We start from the raw sequence: 21415 nt of genomic DNA on the forward strand, positions 1-21415 counted from the left end.
ATAATAATAATATAGTGAGATAATATATGTGGTCTTGCTATGCAAGAACACATAATAATATATATATGTGAGATAATAGTGTGGTCTTGCTATGCAAGAACACATAATAATATATATGTTAGATAACATTATGTGGTCTTGCTATGCAAGAACACATATAATATATATTGTGAGATAATAGTATGTGGTCTTGCTATGCAAGAACACATAATAATATATATGTGAGATAACAGTATGTGGTCTTGCCTATGCAAGAACACTTAATAACTAGAAAAGGTACAATTTCTGGGGAAATTGTGTGATGTGTTCTTGCCTCCACCAGTAGCTTACAACTGGAGTGGGCGGAGTAACTGGGTGGAGTGTAGACTCCGCCCACTTTTATAAATTTTGACCTTTGTCTCACACTGACCCACCCTGCCGAGTTTGGGTGCTGTGAGAATGACAGCTGTTTAAAGGTTTCTTATTGAAGTCAATAGGGAAAATCTGATTGGTGTTTGTGGCTCCGCCCACTTTTTAGCATCCCCAAAATGAGATATACATTGGCACAGTCCTCCAGTGACCAACTGTGCCAAGTTTCGGGAACCCTGCCATTAACAGTCTAAGAGCAGCGGCAGTTTGAATTTTTCCCATTTAAACAAATGGCTGAAATTTGATTGGCCGTTGTAGACCCCGCCCACTTTTTAATTTTTTTTGACCCCAGTCACCCAATGACCTACGGTGCCAAGTTTGGGTATTCTGACTTAAATATTGTGAGAATGACAGCAATTTAAAGGTTTCTCATTGAAGTCAATAGGGAAAATCTGATTTGTTGTTGTTGGCTCCGCCCACTTTTTAAATTTTTGAATCCAAATTAATCTATCACCTGATTTCAGAGATTTGAAGCCCCTGACATCAATCATGGCAGCATTTTTCAATTTTCTGAATTTTTTTTTTCCATATTGAAATCAATGAAAGAAATCTGATTGGTTGTTTTTGGCCCCGCCCACTTTTCAAAATTTTAATCCTAATCCTAAATTGTCCAACTGTACCACGTTTGGGAAACCTGCCATTAACAGTCTAAGAGCAGCGGCAGTTTGAATTTTTCCCATTTAAACAAATGGCTGAAATTTGATTGGCCGTTGTAGACTCCGCCCACTTTTTCATTATTTTTTGAATCCAGTCACCCAATGACCTACGGTGCCAAGTTTGGGTATTCTGGCTTAAATACTGTGAGAATGACAGCAATTTAAAGGTTTCTTATTGAAGTCAATAGGGAAAATCTGATTGGTTGTTTGTAGCTCCGCCCACTTTTTAATGTCCCCAAAATGTGACAGAAATTTTCAGGTTGACCCCATGACTGAGTGACCCAAGTTTGGTGAGTTTCACTCCGAAGCTGTACGAGTGACAAACATTTGCATTTTTCCAATAAAACTCTATGGGAGAAAAAAAGAGGTTTTCGGGGGCCCGCCACAGGGGCCCGGAGGGAGGGATCGGTTAACAAAGCACAAGCAAGATACTCGGGTATGTGCCGACCAAGAGTGCAAAGTTCGGTATTTATACTCCTAAATCTGTGGGAGGAGTAGCAATTTGAACGTCTCATTGTAGTCAATGGGGAGAATTTGATTGGTTCTGTGTGGCCCCGCCCAAATTTTCGGGTCTCCGAAATGTGCTAACAAATTGCGCGTTGACCCCATGACTAAGTGACCCAAGTTTGGTGACTTTAGTTTAAAATCTGTGCGACTGGGAGCGATTTGAAAATTTTCCCTGTCAAAGTCAATGGGAAAAACTTGGATTTTGGGGGCCCTGTCCCAGGGGCCCGGAGGGTGGGATCGGGTAACAAAGCACAAGCAAGGTACTCGGGTGGGTGCCGACCAAGTCTGCAAAGTTTGGAATTTGTACTCCTAAAAATGTGGGAGGAGTAGCGATTTGAAGGTCTCATTATAGTCAATGGGGAGATTTTGATTGGTTCTGTGTGGCCCCTCCTACATTATGGGGTCCCCGAAATGTGCCAAAAAATTTCGGGTTGAGCCCATGACTAAGTGACCCAAGTTTGGTGACTTTAGCCTCAAAGCCTGGCGAGTGGGAGCGATTTGAAAATTTACCCTGTCAAAGTCTGTGGGAAAAAAGGGGGCTTCCGGGGCCCGCCACGGGGGCCCCGGGGGTGGGATCGCTCCACAAAGTAATAGCAATCCGATCGGGAACAATCTGCACGTTTTGGTAAATTTTTGTCTATGTAGTGTAAAAACTGTGGGAGGAGTTAGGGTGGCAAATTTGGCTATAATAAGAATAAGAATAATATATATGTGAGATAACAGTATGTGGTCTTGCTATGCAAGAACACATAATAATATATATGTGAGATAATAGTATGTGGTCTTGCTATGCAAGAACACATAATAAACATATTAAAACTAATTATGCAATTATACACTATTGTATATGCATCCATAAATTGGACCTAAAAAAACAGCTGGTAGATTGTTCAGATGCAAATTTATCTGGGTCCTTTATCCTGAAAGTTGCAGGTCCCATTTTTAGGACCCTCACCTATGTGGAGAACGAGGGTTCTGGGCTGCCATATCCAGGTGGGGACTGAATGAAGGGTGGACGCACAGCAGTTGCCATTCACTTCTATGGGAGTTACTGAAACAGCCGTTAAACATTCCATTCATTAGCCGGCATCAGACGAGCAGACCGTAATTCCCATACATGTGAATGGGAGTTATGAACACAGTTTAGCACAGCTAGGCTGCTTCTGTCACATGTGAGATGCGGTAATAGTACAGTTTGATGTGTTACGCCATTTTCCATAACTCCTATTCACTTATGTGGGGCATACATAAAGAGCACTATCAGCCGATTCTGCTGTCCTTTCTACCTGACAGGAGCGGGCTGAAGGGGTACCGCTATTAAGGGGTTAAAGGGGTTGACTCACTTAAGCAAATGGCATTTATCATGTAGAGAAAGTTAATGCAAGGCACTTACTAATGTATTGTGATTGCCCATATTGCCGCCTTTGCTGTCTTCGTTAAATTTTCCCATCACATTATACACGGCTTGTATCCAGGGGTTACGACCACCCTGTAATCCATCAGCAGTGGTCGTGCTTGCACACTATAGGAAAAAGTGCCAGCCTATGTGCACTCCCATGGTCCAGGCAACCAGAGAGGCCACGGCTTTTTCCTATAGTGTGCAAGCACGACCACCACTGCTAGATTGCAGGGTGGTCTTAACCCCTGGATCCAAGCAGTGTATAATGCAATGGAAAAACTAATTAAGCCAATCTCTGGTGGCCAGGACCGTGGGAGCACACACAGGTACGCACCCTGTCCCGGTCACCTCGTGTCTGTGCTGCAGCGGTGGCCTTGGCCCCTGGAAATGAGCAGTGTATTACGTGATGGAAAAATGAATCCAGCCAGCAAAGGAGGCAATATGGACAATCACAATACATTAGTAAGTGCCTTGTATTCACTTTGTCTACATAAGAAATGCCTACGATAAAGATGGGTTCTCTTTAAAGAATCCCCCCATTCTGATGTGTGTGTGCATGGCACGCTGATGTATGGCTTTGCGGTGAAATCTCGACACTATCTGTGCTGTCTGCAGTAGACATCAGTATCTCAGAGCTGTCTACGCCACATGTTACAGGATTACACAATGTTTTCTTATGATTAAAATTGTACTTTCATGAATGAATATGAGAAATCGGCCAGGAAAAATGAAAAAAAATATATATATTATCATCGACTGGAAGTTATTTTTGTTGGACTCGCCTTTTCCAGGACCGGCAGCCAAGAGATGACAAGATGCAGATTCTTCAGACACAGCCACTCTCCCTCCCGGGCGCATTCCCTCAGCGTCTGTATGGCCACATCAGCTTGGCCTTGACCCATTGCCACCTATAAAGAAATTCCATCATTCCAGAGAACCTCGTATGCCAAGCAAATCCGTAACTTCACAGAGCTTATGTATGAATCTATACCTGTACAGTATTTACTTGGAGACAAAAGTACAATGTGTGTCTGCAGGTCAAATAAATAGGAGAGACAGGCTGCAGGATCCATCCACATGGTCTGCAAACTGGCACGATGTTGTAGCTGGGTACCAGACATGTGGTGATCACAGGCCAAAAATGAGCATAGTCGCCTGTAGTGTCTTCTGGGACACAGTTATGTCAATGGCCTTTCACAAATACCTTTCTTGCAGGTGGACATGATTGGATGGGGGACCTAGAAATGGAAGAACTTTGCCACAAATGGCAAATTACCAGGGCCATTGTTTAGCCTAACATAAGCGGATTGGCTGAGCAGGAAGCAGAGATCAGTAGGGGACTTGGGAAGTGTTGGAAGGGAGCTGGCGGGTGATCGGCGACGTGAGAATAGTTTATTTAATGTTTTTTAAAGGTTTTATGTTCAACTTATTTTTAGGAATTTTTGGAGATATTTTTTATTTTATTTTCTATGTGACTAGAGATACGGTATCTAAAATCCAGCAGTTTTTGCTCTGATCACCAAGCCTAATAATATTTTTTAGTCCATCGTGTTTTTACATCCCAGACAATTCTTGGTATCAGCCGGGCCTGTCTGTGAACAATACTGACCTGTGTTTTATCAGTCATACAGTTTGATTTTAAAGATGACCTGTCCCTTGTGCTGTCAGGCCTGGTTTCAATGTCTTCATGCATTCTCCATGTAATAACAATTCTGGAGCATCTACTCTTATGACTCTATGATGTACCATTCCTTTATTATTCCTGCTAGAAGTTATTACTGAAGTGCTAGCAGTCTGCAGTAAGGTTACAGATGGTGGTAACCAGTTGGAGGTGTGTCCCTGCACAGACTGACAATGGCAGCACCGATTGGATAGAGTCAGACTGTGCAGTGGTTACCTCCCCTCTGTACCCTTACTGCAGACTGCTAGCACTTCATTCATAACCTCTAGCAGAAATAATAAAGGAATGGTACAACATACAGACATAAGAATAGATGTTCCAGAATTGTTATTATATGGGGAATGCATGAAGATATTAAAACAGACATGTCAGGAGCGGTGAAAGGTCCTCTTTTAAGTTGTTTTCCACAAATGACATTTATAACCTGCCCAAAGTACTGTACACATGAAAAAAACAGAATGGCTGATGACTAGAACAGGGGAAGGTCCTGAGTCCACTGTTCCAGTGAGAAAAGGTTTGGAGTGGTGGTCGAGTATGTGCACTGCTGCTCCAATACAAAATCTATGAGGCCGACCCGGACCACTAATCCATTCAAATTCCTTCTCAGTGCAGTCGTACAGTTAGTAAGAACAGGAAACTAATGATCGTCTAGTGAGGTATCAGTAGTGTCATTTGTGGCAAGTAGAATTACTAGTCAGAAGTGCCTGTGTACTTACCTCACGATAGCATTCTCTCCCAACTTCAGCACTGGCAAGCTCCTGCAGCTCCTGGGACGGGTCGGCTCCAGGAGATATAATTATGAGAACGGGTTCAATAGCCAGAGTGTCCTTACTGAGACGTTTCAGATTAAGGGGTGCAGGAGATAATTCTTTCAGACCTGTATAAAAATTAGAGTAGATAATAATTACTGCATAAGAGATCTATCAGCCAAGCCTTGCAAGTGGAGACCAAATGGTCACCATTATAGCTTCTACAGGAATGGTCACGTACGTGGCTTTACCAGTATCCCAAAGGACACATGTCCAGTTATGCTCATGTTCAGAAATGGTAAAAGGTCACTTGCTGACAAGTTGGAGACTTCAGGCCCTATTAGACTGAGTGCGTTTCGAGCTAATTATTGGTAACAAGCGTCCATAGGAACTCTCGTTCCCGATCATGATGCCGATCAGCCGGTAAAGGAGTAAGTGCTTGCCTGTCGGCTAATTGGCATTTTTCATCAGAATGAAAGATGTACGATTATCAGCAGCACATCTCCATGTGTAATCAGGGATGTCTGCTGATTATGATTAGACCGGGGGTTATGAATGTGGTAGCGCATTTACTGTGTAATAGGCCGAAGCAAACGAGCACCAATGGATGTCTTTATCGTCAAACGGTCCTCATCCTGCCAAAAAGATCGGAGCGTTTAATAGGATCCTTGTATGAAAAGCTGAGCAATTATCAGTATTACAATAATATAACACGGCACTAAGGAAGATTTAGAGTGGTATTACACTGCCCTATATTCAGGCAGTGCGAGCACCGTTGGAGGAGAACATATCCATCAGTGCTTGTTTGCCGATTATAACTGAATGTGGGAAGAATGATTGCAACCACAGTCGTTCCTCCACTGCGGGCACCACCATACAATATCAAGGGTGCTGTAACAAACTTACTTCAAATAACCATTTAGACCAAGACCAAAAGAAAAAAAAAGTATGTATAAAAAATGTCAGCGCTTCAAACAAATGAAACAAAATAGGGCAAATGAAAAATATAAATATGTCTTTAAACGTGCCTACAGCTGCTATGTGTCTCCATGGTTACAGACTACAAATGTTGTGTAGTCTGATCCTGCAGTCCCAATTTTCTAAAGTTAAAAACAATTAAAAAAGACAACGGAATCATTCATTAAACAGAAATATGCCTATATTAGGGGTATTTCTGGTGCAGATTGCAAGGCAAAGGTTATTTGCACAACAATCTGCGACTTCTCCCCGCTCACGCCAGATCTAAAAAAATGTGGGCTTGGTGTGGGCGGAGAAGGGGACGGTCCGGCAGGCCCGTCTCATTTACCATTTTCTAAGCCTGTTTTAGATGTCGTACATTTGGAAGTAGTGGTGGATCCATGCCACTACATACAGGGGTGCCTTTCTGCTGCCTGAGACGAAAATTGAAACAGCACCTACCCCCTAATGACAATTTCTTAACCTAACCCCTTGGCCACAATAAAAGCGCTCGTTGCCCAAGGTCCTTCTACTACCCCTAGCTGGTGCTGCATGAGGTGATCGCCTCACCTGGCCTCATTGGTGGTGCACCCCTGTCTACATAACTGCGGCGGATCCACCGCCAGTGCAGGACCTTATTAAGTCTGGTGTCTGAAACGCCGGTCTTAATAAATGTGCCCCAATATGCAGTACGGCGACATGTACCCTCAGGTACCCTTTGCTTTAGGGGGTATGGATTAATTAGCTGACACTTTGAGCCTAGAATATTGAACCTTTTCACAATATTCTAATTTTAAGTTGCATTACTGGAATAAATGGACTTTTGCACGATATTTAAATTTACCTGTAAATAAGGCACAAGAAACAAAAGAAATGAATAGGAAAGGAATAAGGGATGACCAAGTATTAGACAATAAACAATAAGTCCATAAAAATATACTGAAACCATGTCACCTAAATATAGCTGAAAGCTGGCGGTCCGACCGAGGGGGATAGGGGCAAGAGCCCCACGTGTATCTCCACTTAAAGTCACTTGTTAGTGGGGCTCTTAAGGCGAGAAGCTCAAATAAGTGGCAAAATTATGGTAGAAATATGACATGCGTCATAATTGCGGACTTTCTTACAGCACTATTGTGGCATAAACACATTGATAAATGTCCCCCATTGTATTTAATGGTTTTTAGCTTTGCTGCGTTGTTCTAACATATATATAGTTTTCATTTAGTTTGAGTGCTGGCAATTTTTATACATACCTCTTTTTTTGTAGTTTCATTGTGTTTAATTCATTATCAGGAACACATCCCTGATTACACAGAGAGATGTGCGGTCGATAATCGGCATCTGTCATCCTGATAAAACGTGCCCATTAGCCGACAATCCGCTACTTGATTATATTGGGAAATATCCTATGAACGCTTGTTCCCGAAAACTGGCCAAAAATCGGACATTGTAAAAGGGCCTCAACTTCGTAAAGAAGCCATAACAATAGAGTTGTATAGGCTGTACGTTAGAAGGAAGCCGAATTACATCCCCTCTTCTGGCATCGCTATCTATTGGCTGAGGTTACAACTCACAGACTCCTTCTCTTCCCACCCCAGGTATGCACTCGGCATATAATACTAGGGGGGCTGCAGGCTCTCTTTCAGCTACTTCCCGGTTTACTGGTCCAGGATGAAGTATTTAAAAAAAAAATAAAAGCAGGGGGCTCTCAGTATCAGCAGTTTTACTTCAGAAGTACACGTTGTGGGACAGGCGCACAGGAAGTCTGGGAGGTGCTTCTTCAGCCGATAGCAGCAGAGAAGGAAGTGATGTCCGAGAAGGGGGGGGGGGTTCATTCTGGCAACTTCTACAACCCAGTAACATGCAGCAGTAATTGTTATGCCCTGCGGTTTTAAAGGGCATCTGTCAGCAGTTTTGTACCTATGACACTGGCTGACCTGTTACATGTGCGCTCGGCAGCTGAAGGCATCTGTGCCCGCATTGCTGAGAAAAATGATGTTTTAATATATGCAAATGAAATTCCAAGAGCAACGGGGCGTTGCCTTTACTCCTATAGGCTCTGCTCTTCCGGCAACTGCCACGCCCTCTGTTATTTGATTGACAGGGTCAGGACTGATGGAGTTTTCACTGCCAGGTCCTGTCTATCAAAATAGAGAGGGCACGGCAGTTGCACAGAGAGCTAAGCCTCTAAGTGTAACGGCAACCCTAACCCCCCCCTGCCCCCCCCCCCCCCCGTTGCTCCTAGAGGCTCATTTGCATATATTAAAACATAATTTTTCTCTGCAATGCGGCACATATGAACATGGGACCAACACAGATGTCTTCAGCTGCCAAGCGCACATGTAACAGGTCAGCCAGTGTCTTAGGTGTCCTTTAAGGATTTACAGTATTGTGCACACCGTATATTGGAAATTAGAATTTTAAGGACCAGATGGACAGATTGACAGCCTCAGTATGTTACCTGACCCTAGAAGCTCCTTTTCACTAATTATGAAAATTTGCCAAGAATATTAATATAAAATATAGTAATATAGAAAGCAAAAATGCTATTTTGGTCCTTTCCACCCTACAAGGCTGTTCCATCAGTTCTTCCTTAATATGAATTTCTCCAACATCCTTATTACTTGTCACTGCGTAAATTCTCCATCCAAGTGGCAATGACCTAAAGGAACTGGAAACTTCTCGCTGGTAATGAAGTCCAGACATTGATGTAATAAATTATAATTAAATTTCTTTACTGTAGAACAAAGTTAAGTCAGCTTTGGAGAGAACAGAACCTTATTACATAAAATGTTTAAAAACAGAATATTTTAAACTCAATCTCGCCTGAAAGATTGACTCACTTTTAATTGATTCAATAAACCAAGATATTGGACACAATTCATTCGACTTCTAAGTGAATATTTAATAACTGGGTAGAAAAGAGCTGATTTCCATCAATGATATTACTGCCTCGAAGGGAATGTCCACCCTTGAACACCACATTGTTGTTTTCAATCTTCGGGTATATTCACATGATGGATTCAAACCTGACATGCATTTTCCAAGGCTGGCCTTTGGCTTGCAGTTTGCCCAGCTGAGAATTTACCCCATTTTCATTTAATGTGGCTAATTCCTGCGTTTCGAGCTCGAAATATAGCAATGTGCACAAGTGTCTGTCCCTCACCCCATTTCTTTTGACTAATTAGTCACATTGAAATGTTTCAGATAATCCAATGAATTTTAATATAAGATGAAGGCAACACGAGAAAACAGAAAATGCAGCTTTTGAATGATCATTACATTTACTGAAGATAAAGATTTATTCAAAATCTATTTCACCTATGTGACGGATTGTGGCACCCTTGGCGGTAATAGTCACAACCAGATGTTTGCAATAAATTGCAATGAGTCATTTACATCGCCATGAGAAAGATTTTGGCCCACTCCATTTGCAGAATTTTGGACAAATTGGAGGGTTTCTGAGCACGAACTGGCCATTAAAAGGTCTTGCCAGAGTCCCTCAATGAGATTCAGGTCAGGTCGCTGACTCGGTCTCTCCAAAACTTTCATTTTCCTTTTCAAAGATGGACTTGCGTGGGTGTTTTTGGATCATTGTCCTGAGGCAAAATCCAACTGCGCCTGAGCTTTCGATTACGAACTGAGGAGCAGACATTCTTCAAGATATTCTGACAAAGTTGAATTGATGATCCTGTCAATTATGAGAAGTCATCCAGGTCCTACAGGAAGCAAAGTAGCCCCAGACTATCACACTACCACCACCATGTTGGTATGATGTTCTTATGGTGGAATGCTAGCTTTACGCCAGATGTGACTGGACCCATGTCTTCTACAGAGTTCCACCTTTGATTTATTAGTCCACAGAATATTATCCCAAAAGTCTTGGGTTTCATCTAGATGGTTTTTTTTGGCAAGTGCGACACGAGCCCTTGTGTTCTTTTTGCTCCGCAGTGGTTTGTGCTTAGCGAGTCTCCCATGGATGCTATTTTCGCTCAGTGTTTTTCTTATTGAGAAATTGTGCAGATTGAACTTAAAAGTTTCTTTTAGGATTTCTATGGATTTTAACAGATCTGCTCAGAGTTGCTTACCACATGCAGTTCTTCCCCATGTTTTTTTTTCCCCAATGTGGACTCTCTGACCTGTTTTTACCATGTAAATGAATCCCTCTGCTTTGTTTCCATCCTGTATGTAGAACTTTCTCTTGCTGCATCCAACCAAACCCATGATGCACTTCTCCTACCTCTACCACAGATCCAGCACCGCCCCCAACAACAGCCAGTTAGTTTATAGCTCCTCCCATCCACCAAAGACACTCCCATGTCTCATAACATCACAGGAAATAAGAAAAAGCTGCATGGACACGGTCATGTGACAACAGGCCAACGGAAGATGGAAGGAATAAAGGTAAAATAAATACATTCTAACATTACAGTGACATAAATAATTATTTGGATGCTGGATGAAAACCAGAAAACCCTTACAATGAAGCAAGTGAAACCTGTAGTTCTTTAGATGTTAGTCTGGGTTTTTTGTGACCTCCTGGTTGTAAGAGTTGCACCGTTGGTGAAATTTTGGTAGATCAGCTACTCCTGGAAAGGTTGACCAGTTTTATAAGTTCTCTCTGTTTGTGGATAATGGTTCGTAACCCTTTCCAGACAGATTTCAAGACATTCCAGACAGACTTTATTTCACATCTTTGAATCTCTTTAGAGAGAGTGGCAACATTAGAGAGTGGCAACATGCTTTATGAGACCTTACAGTCTGCTTCACATTGCCAGACAGGTTCCATTTAAAGTCCGGATGTAATGTCTTTTTCACTGATGGCTGCTAGTGCTAGGAAATGTTGTTTAGAAACCTTCAGTTTTTTTTCACGCGCGTAATAAACGCATCAAAACCGATTGTACCCAAGCGGAAAAAACTGAAACACCGAACGCAAAAACGCAGACAAAACGGACTAAACTTGCGTGCGAAATGGTGCAAGTTTCACAGAACGCACCCTAAACCAATCCGTATCTTTCGTGTGAAAAAGGCCTTATACTTTAGAGCTGTAGATGGTCCATACAGCTGCTGTAGCCTCAGCGACACCACTCAATTCTCTGTCTCTGCACACCGGCCAGGGCACACTCCGTATGTATGTGCATCACTCACTGACACACTATCACCTATTTGGAGTGTACTTTTGCCTAAATCAGTGGTCAAGCTTTACGTGGGGGACCTGGAGAGCAATGTTTTCCTACTACAATCATAGTGGGTGTAGGAAGTACCACACCATCTCATCCATCTGCTAGTGTCCCACCCAGCCACTCCTCTCTAGGCTTATCTAGCCATGAATTGTGCACTTAGGTGATAGTTCTTGCCGGGGTGAATGTGGTAGATCGCGTAGACCCTGTTTTGGTTTTTCCTATGCTGGTAATCAGAGGTTATGGCTGTGGATTACGGTACCGCAGCGGTTCTGCAGCACCACCAATTAGGGTGGTCACACTTCTGGTTCTGCGGGAACAGTAGTCACTGCACCAGAACTAGGATGCTGTGATAAGGCGATTGTTTTATTATTATTATTATTACAGCATGAGACCATGTGGTCATTTTTTCCCAGTGGAAACCCCTTTGAATGCTAAAAGCTTACTACGTACGGTAACTGTTGGAACATTGAACTTCATAGTAACACAGTATGCAGTTAGCGATTAAGCTCCCTCTGGTGGTGGCAGAGTATGTTTTTTTTCCATTTAACTATAGATGACAATTGATGAAAAGGCTGATACAAGGGATGGCATTTGTTTCATCTATCTTCTCCATGTGACTTTTAAAAAAAGGGATGAATTTTTATTTTTATTTTCATTAAAGTTTTTTTTTTGAGGGTTAAATACTGATGATCTATCATGACCTTTGGATAGGTCATCAGTATCTGCTCGGTGGGGGTCCAACATCTGGGTCCCCCACCGATCAGCTCCTAAGCACCACGGCCTTCTCACAGCTTTTCCTAGGCCAGTGACGATACATTCATTAGTCACGTGACCTAGGAGCAGCTCAGCCCCATAGAAGTGAATAGGGATGAGCTGCAATACCAAGCACAACCACTATACAATGTACAGCGCTGTGCTTGGTAAGCTGTGAGAAGGCACCGATGCTCACAGCTGATCGGCCGGGTTTCCGCGTGTCAGACCCCCACCGATTAGACACTGATGACCTATCTCGAGCATAGGTCATTAGTATAAAAATTTCGGAAAACCCTTTTAATTTACATAAGCACTAGGTCGGCCTATGCTTTTACAATCCATTGTGTACACATACACACCAACCTCTTTTTCATATATCACAAGCCCTGTCATGTGCCATCTCCTGCTCTGCTTAGATCAAAACTAGACAGCAAAAACCCAACCTGTCTGATTAACCTCCTCTCCAAGAAAAAGCCATCTGGTGAAGACCTAAACGCCCATTAGAATGTCTTTGGATCCTCTGAAAATGAGCGTGTTGAATAATATTTTATTACTTCTATGGAAGAGATTCAGGGGCGAACTAAAAAAGTTATTATAATACAAAGAAAAAAATATATCTTTAGAGACAAAAATATTGTAAAATTGTTATACAAGTTGCTTCGAGGGCTGAGGTCTTTTACCATAACGATATATTATTGTATATACCATATGTCAGGGATGGCCAACCTGAGGCTCTCCAGATGTTGCAAAACTACAACTCCCAGCATGCCCAGACTGCCAACAGCTATCAGCCTACAGCAGGGCATGGTGGGAATTGCAGTTTTACAACAGCTGGAGAGCCACAGGTTGGCCATGCCTGCCATATGTTACTGTCTTACTTGTTTCCCGTAATTTTTTTGTCCACCCCCTTGCCCCCCCCCCCCCACCGAAAAAAAAAGAAAAAAAGTTATACCACATTATAAAGATATTGCTTTAATCAAATATTGTTTTTATGTGATTTCCTTCACATTCCACTATATAGGTAAAAAAAATTAACAAATTTTTTTTCATCTTACCCAGAGTCCGACAAGCAAACATGGCCATGGCACTCTGAAGTCTGTCCGGCCGAACTGCTTGTACCACAAGAATCTAGAGAAAGTGCAGAAAGCTTTATTATAACCGGTAAATATTATTTAGATTTTTAGTTTGGTAAAAATTATTAAATTCACTGGAGTTTTTTTTTTTTTTTTACAATTTTTTTCATAAATGCATTCTCTGAATGTAAATGAAGGTTCCTATTTGTTGGCTACAAGATCTTAAAATCGAAAAAAATTCCAGAAAGCAGACCCCATGTACATCTGCGTATATATTTATTATATTGTGCAGGATAGGTTTCTGTTTTTTTTTGTCTTCTTAGTACATAGTTAGACGTGTGGCCGCCTCCAAGTCTGAATGCACGCCTATCATGCCATTATTAATGTGATCCATACAGTCTGTTCTTCCTCTCATCGGATGCCTGATGGCACACAGAGGTAACACAGTATACGTGTGGGGTCCGCTCTACTGAATTTAGATGCCCACTGGCATAGAGATAGGCATCAAATGGAGTAGGTGGATGGGTCATGGTGGGTGGGCACAGATACTTTTTGATCAAAGTATATTTAAAGGGATTGTGTCACTTCAGAAAGTGGCATTTATTATGTAGAGAAAGTGAATGCAAGGCACTTACTAATGTATTGTGATTATCCATATTGCTTCACTTACTGGCTGGATTCATTTTTCTATCACATTATACACTGCTCATATCCAGAGGTTACGACCACCCTGCAAACCATCAGCGGTGGTCGTGCTTGCTCATGGTAGGAAAAAGTACTAGTCTATGTGCACTCCAAGAGAGGCAAGCACTTATTCCTGTAGTGTGCAAGCACGACCACCGCTGCTGAATTGCAGGGTGGTCGTAACTCCTGGATACGAGCAGCGTATAATGTGATGGAAAAATGACTCCAGCCAGCAAAGGAGGCAATATGGACAATTACAATACATTAGTAAGTGCCTTGTATTAACTGTCTCTACGTAATAAATGCTATTTGCTGAAGTGAGACAACCCCTTTAAGAACCGTACAGTCATTTACCATACCGTGTCTTGCTACAGTAATTATGTACCAAACTTCCTCACATAACCGCTGAGGCCAGTGATTGGCTGCAGCAATAACCTGAAGTAGTCTGTGACACCAGCGCTACAGAGCCGAAAACAAAGACCACCGGGGAGTACTAGAGCAATGGCGCAGGAATGGTGGGTGATTGAGGTTCTTTAGAGCATTCCTGACCTGTAACATTTTCGTGGGTCCTGACAAATGCCTTTAATAACATGCTACAATCTTCACAAGAAACAGCTAAACTTCATTAGTTAAATAGGATAAAAAATAAATAAATCACATTACTAAATGATATTAAAAAAAGACCAAAGCGAATAAACAATTGGCATAGTAATTACAGTTTGTAGATGAAATCTAGAAGATGATGAATGCCCGGCCACTATGAGAACAGAGATGATAGGAAAGAGAATAATGGCCTTTTCCTTCCATATCGTATATTCTAGAAGGTTAATACAACCACAATGTTGGCATATGGCTATGCTGAATTACAATGCAGAAAGGCTCGGGGGCTGATGAAGGAGGAAGGGTCACGGGCAGTCAGCAGAACTGAGCTCAAGAGGAAACATATGAGGAGGGGGCTGGATGAGGGGTCAAGTGATGTCACCTCCATGTCGGTGCAAAATGACTTAAAGCAATCATAACCTTGACTAAAGAATCTGAACAGTGTCAGGCGATGAAATCTACGGAGGTGTATGCCGGACTGGGATAGGAACGGTATAAGGCCTCATGCACGCGAACGCATTTTCTTTCCGTTCCGTTTTTTTTGCTGACCATATGCAGAACCATTCATTTCAATGGGTCTGCAAAAAAAGCGGAAGTTACTCAGTGTGCATTCCGTTTCCGGATCACCGTATTTCCGTTCCCGCAAAAAAATAGAACATGTCCTATTATAGATTAAAAATTATATAGTGGCTCACTTCCTGATATCAAAGGACGGGTGCTCTTGCTTGATAGTGATTTCACCCAATCACAAACTAATGGTATATGTATAGCAGATAAGGCAGGCACTCCTTATCTGATTATATAGGCAGTCGATGGTTAATAATATTTAATTTCAACAATAAAATTTAACATGATTAAAATAAATAAAATGTAAATACACATATAAATAAGTATAAAAATTGTTACGGACAGCAGCAATATTACAGAAGCAATATTTTAGCAGCAATATTAGAGCAGCGGTTTAGCAGCAATATTAGAGCAGCGGTTTAGCAGCAATATTATAGCAGCGGTTTAGCAGCAATATTAGAGGTGTCATTAATCCTTTCACTTATCGGTGATATAAACAATAACGGTTGTTGGTTGCAGTGGTTAGAATCAAGGCAACAGTCATCAATATCAGCCTTATAAGTGAGTGATCTCCAGTTTCAGGATGCAGCCATCTCTGCCCCCCTTACGTTAGCATATATGAGTTGGTGACCCCAATGGTTCTGCAGTAGTGTTTCTTTTAACCTATGTCACTACTGTGCCATTCACTGTTATTTCTGTCCCAGTTTTGCTAAGGGTTCGGTTTGTTAATGCATCCGTGATTTAATACATTGGTGAGAAGTGTGGTATATTTATTACTCAGCGTCCCCCTCTATATACAGTGCACCCACCCTCCTTGATCACGGTGCCTTTGGCTGTTACCTCCGTGGTGTTCACCTGTGTGTTGGTGTTTGTTTCTGCCATGACTCTGCGTCCCACGTGGTGATTATGAGTCCCGTTGTATAGTCTCGCGAGATTTAGGGGAGCTGTTTGAGTGTTTGTTGATGGCGAAAAATTTGAATCCTATTCGTTTGTTGTCCGAAATATTCGGAATCCTGTAATCGCTTGTCAAATAAAGTCTGGAGGATTTTCGATCGCTTTCTCGCGATTTTAGTTGAGTGGGTCTTTTCGGAATGTCCTGCTAAACGCGTTTTTCGAGGTTCAAACCTCTTCCTCAGTAGCCATATTCGAAATGCCCCAAAATCAATTTATAGCCGTTTGTGTGCTGCTTAGAAAACCTGGAGTCGGTTATGTCTTGCTCCAAAACCCGGAAAACACAGTCTTACAATTAGAATATACTTAGACAATTAAACGTATGGACATAACGTATGGATGACATAATACTAAAATAAATTCAATTTCAAACAGTTTAAGCTTGATACATATGTTGATTATAAATAGAACTTCAGTAGTTGATGTCATTTCGTATATATATTTGATAGAACGAAAAAAACGCATATGCGCGTTGCATGCGTTTTTTTGAATGTTCTGCACTTCTAAAAATAATTTATATAGCATTTGTTCCTTCATGTGTTGTTCAGCGGATTTATGCTCAATTGTTTCTGATTACTTCCAAACAGTATTTTTGATAATGAAGTGTAGACATTGGGAGGGTGCCCAATACTGTTTGGAAGTAATCAGAAAGTGCAGAACATTCCAAAAAACGCATGCAAAACGCATATGCATCTTTTTCATATAATGAAAATTTGGATGGAACTATATCAATTATTGAAGTAATATTTATATTTAACACATACACTAAATTTTAATTTGCTTTAAATAGAATTTATTTTATTTCATTTTACCATTATGTCGGTCATCACCTCAAGGGTAGTACTAGAAACAACCTTTGGATAATCTAACCTAAATAAAGGATAAAATTACAGAAATTATATATAGAAATAAAGAATAATAAAAGCAATAAAAATTCAAAAAAACGCATGCAAAACGTATATACTGAAGTTCTATTTATAATCAACATATGTATCAAGCCTAAACTGAAATTGAATTTATTCTAGTATTATGTCATCCATCATATCCAAGAAGCTTAAGGACACTATTGGAAACAACATATGGACATTTGAATTTAAAGTACATTATCTACAAAAACGCATAGAAAAGGATCATGTAATTTTTTATCGAAAATTTATATCAAGTCAATTTTATCCATTATATTGATGTTTTTAACTGTCCATACGTTTCATTGTCTAAGTATATTCTAATTGTAAGACTATGTGTTTTCCGGGTTTTGGAGCAAGACATAACCGACTCCAGGTTTTCTAAGCAGCACACAAACGGCTATAAAAGGATTGATTTTGGGGCATTTCGGATATGGCTACTGAGGAAGAGGTTTGAACCTCGAAACGTGTTTAGCAGGACATTCCGCAAAGACCCACTCAACTAAAATCGCGAGAAAGCGATCGAAAATCCTCCAGATTTTATTTGACAAGCGATTACAGGATTCCGAATATTTCAGGCAACAAACGAATAGGATTTGAATTTTTCGCCATTAACAAACACTCGAACAGCTCCCCTAAATCTCGCGAGACTATACAACGGGACTCATAATCACCACGTGGGACGCAGAGTCATGGCAGAAACAAACACCAACACACAGGTGAACACCACGGAGGTAACAGCCAAAGGCACCGTGATCAAGGAGGGTGGGTGCACTGTATATAGAGGGGGACGCCACCCTAGATCAGTACAAATACAGTGAGTAATAAATATACCACACTTCTCACCAATGTATTAAATCACAGATGCATTAACAAACCAAACCCTTAGCAAAACTGGGACAGAAATAACAGTGAATGGCACAGTAGTGACATAGGTTAAAAGAAACACTACTGCAGAACCATTGAGGTCACCAACTCATATATGTTAACGTAAGGGTGGCAGAGATGGCTGCATCCTGAAACTGGAGATCACTCACTTATAAGGCTGATATTGATGACTGTTGCCTTGATTCTAACCACTGCAACCAACAACCGTTATTGTTTATATCACCGATAAGTGAAAGGATTAATGACACCTCTAATATTGCTGCTAAACCGCTGCTCTAATATTGCTGCTAAAATACCCGCTGCTCTAATATTGCTGCTGTCCGTAACAATTTTTATACTTATTTATATGTGTATTTACATTTTATTTGTTTTAATCATGCTAAATTATATTGTTGAAATTAAATATTATTAACCATCGACTGCCTATATAATCAGATGAGGAGTGCCTGCTTTATCTGCTATACATGTCTTATTATAGTCCGCATTAAGGACAAGGATAGGACTGTTCTATTAGGGTCCAGCTGTTCCGTTCCGCAAAATACGGAATGCACACGGATGTCATCAGTATTTTTTGCGGATCCGTTTTTAGCAGACAGCAAAATACATACGTCGTGTGCATGAGCCCTAAAGCGTAGATTTCTGCATACTTTATACACTGAGCGTGTCTACACTTTTGTGCACAATCGTTGGCATTCACCCTGAAACCAGACACCCCTCTGGATCAGGCTGCCAAAAAAGAATAAGTAAGTACTTACCTGCCAGATCCTGTACTGCCGCTTTGGTTCTCCCGGCTGGGCTCTATTTTCCCAGCTGCACCAGTGATGTCATGTTGACAACATATGAACGCTGCTGCCAATCCCTGGCCTCAGCAGTTTACCTCAAGAGGCCAATAACTGGCTGCAGTGGTCATGTGTTGTCAATGTGACGTCACCGCTGCAGCCGAGAAAATAAAGCCCAGCCGGGAGAACCGGAGTGGCAGTGTGGAATCTGGCAAGTAAGTACTTACCTGTTTTAGTCCCCTTTAATGGGTTTCTACTGTATATCCTTTAAAAAAAATCGTTTCGCTTTGGACAGTCATATTTTGTTAAAAGGGTCACCGGAAGGGTGCAGCCAGAAGAAAATGAGACATAAACAGGTGCTCACTGAAATCAAAGGGTTGTCCGTATAAACCCGTATCTGCTGTGCATATGGAGAAGCATGTCAATCGGCGGGTGGAGAGCGAGGGGTGGAAGGGTTAAGCCTGCATATCATGAATACATTGCACTGGCTGCATGCTGTGAACTTTAAACAGTGCCTGTCAGCCGGATCAACTGGGCTGATCCTGCTGATTTAAAGGGAACCTGTGATCAACTTTATGATGCACATACTAACGATAGAATAAAGAAAAGACAGGTGAGTTGATTTCAGCGGTCTGTCATTTATAAGTTACAAGTAAGTGGTTGCCGAGAACCAACATCACAATCATTGCAGACTGGGCCTGGAAAAGAGTCCCGGCCACCTGAGAAGAGTCCTGGTTATTGATGAATTCCTGCTCTCCTGCCCACCTGCTGATGACTGACCGGCTTCTACCTAGTTTTCTCCCTTTCTCTCTAGGAGGGAACTGCCAATCATCAGCAGACGGGTGAGAGAGCAGGAGATTAGGAATAACCAGGACTCTTCTCAGGTAGATTTGACTCTCTTTAAGGACTGGTCTGCAATGATTATGATGCTGGTTCTCCGCAACCACTTACTTTTAGCTCATGAGTGACACACCGCTGACATCAGCATTTCTGTCACTATTTTATACTGCCCTCAGTGAGATCAGCATAAAGTTGATGATAGGTTTCCTTCAGATAATGCCTGTTGTGAAAATCGGTTGGAGAGTTCCGAAGGAAAAAAATAAAATAAAAAAGACTTATTCTTTATTCACTGAGGGGCGGGGCCAGCAATGGAAAGTTGAGGAACTGAGATGCACAGGGGGCAAGGTCCCACCCTGAGTGCAATGAGGCCCTCATTGCATAAAGAATACGTCTTTGTTTTTTCCTCTGGAGCACTGCAAATGATGTTCACTAGACAGTTCTCATTGTAATTAACAAGACCATACGCACAAAGCAGTATGGTTCAACAGGGTTAATACTGCTGACAGATACTCTCTAACTTGTCAGTTCTCAAAAACTACTTAGGCCTGATCTGTTCATATTAAAAGGCATCTGTCAGCAGTTTTGTACCTATGACACTGGCTGACCTGTTCCATGTGCGCTTGGCAGCTGAAGGCATCTGTGTTGGTCCCATGTTCATATGGCCCGCATTGCGGAGAAACATTATGTTGTAATATATGCAAATGAGCCTCTAGGAGCAACGGGGGAGGGGGGGGGCATTTTCCAAAGTTTGTTGTGTATGTAGGTCCACTAGATGTACCTACACCCCGGATTTGAATAACACAACTCTTTCCTGTACAGAGAAAAATGCCCAAGTAGAAAACCAGAGTCTTCCATAGGAATGAATGGGAAAATTGCTCTCTCTGCAACTGCCTTGTCCTCTCCACATTTATAGGGCCAGGCGTGATGAAGTTTTTACTGCCTGGCCCTCTCAATTAAAGTATAGAGGCTGCGGCAGTTGCAGAGAGAACAGAGCCTCTAGGTGTAATGGTAACGCCCCCATTGCTCCTAGAGGCTCATTTGCATATATTAAAACATAATTTTTCTCAGCAATGCGGGCACATATGAACATGGGACCAACACAGATGCCTTCAGCTGCTAAGTGCACATGTAACAGGTCAGCCAGTACAAATATGCTGAGAGATGCCCTTTAGGGTCCATTCACACAACCATATGGCCGTCGAACCACTATTTGCACGGCGGTCATACGGTCCTCTGAATGGGGCCTTAACATGTAAGTGACAGATGAAATCAGGTTGTCGGTCATTACACCAGGCTGTGTAGAGAGGGTAGCACAAGAGACCTGACATGTTCCCTTTGAGCCGCGCCCCAATGCAACTGGAAACGTCCACAAAACCTCTCCAGAATGACCATTTGATGCATATAAGCCCCGCCCAGTGCGCAATATTACAGGCCAATCCAGCGGAAATCAGGACTGTTGGAGAGTATGTTCTGCTACCTAAAAACCCGCACAGCGTTCCCTGTTCGCGATCTACCTTCAATTGCTGCTACTGTCAGGAGTGCGGAGATAGTTGACAGCTTATTAAGTCAATTAGCCTTGATAACAAATTACCTGTTGAAACAAGGACAGCTTCTTGGCAACGGCTGCTGGGAATTCTTGCTCACACACCGAGCTCTTTGAGAAATGACTCCACAGATTTGTATCTTCCAGATTCAGGCTCTGATAAAGAGGCGGCAGAGAGGCCTGCGAGATGAAACACTCAGATCACATTCAAATGGCTGGAGACATATTTTAAACACGCGTTAATTTTAATTAAGGGAGGGACAGGGAGTGTGAGGGACGAGATAAGAGCGGA

At 41.9% G+C, this 21415-nt stretch overlaps 1 protein-coding gene across 2 annotated transcripts in view; it reads right to left on the minus strand.

Annotated features, from left to right (window-relative positions):
* The window catches only part of DYNC2H1 (dynein cytoplasmic 2 heavy chain 1), a 478712-nt gene that overhangs the window by 218604 nt on the left and 238693 nt on the right, over nucleotides 1–21415 (minus strand). For both annotated transcript variants that reach the window (XM_044284009.1, XM_044284008.1), the window contains 4 exons: nucleotides 21172–21303; nucleotides 13349–13421; nucleotides 5368–5528; nucleotides 3753–3878 (listed from right to left, as the gene is read on the minus strand). In XM_044284009.1, coding sequence (XP_044139944.1) covers nucleotides 3753–3878; nucleotides 5368–5528; nucleotides 13349–13421; nucleotides 21172–21303 — 492 coding nt within the window. The remainder of the gene's footprint in view (nucleotides 1–3752; nucleotides 3879–5367; nucleotides 5529–13348; nucleotides 13422–21171; nucleotides 21304–21415) is intronic.

The sequence above is a fragment of the Bufo gargarizans genome, chromosome 3 (assembly GCF_014858855.1).
Source record: "Bufo gargarizans isolate SCDJY-AF-19 chromosome 3, ASM1485885v1, whole genome shotgun sequence".
In the NCBI taxonomy this organism is placed as follows: domain Eukaryota; kingdom Metazoa; phylum Chordata; class Amphibia; order Anura; family Bufonidae; genus Bufo; species Bufo gargarizans.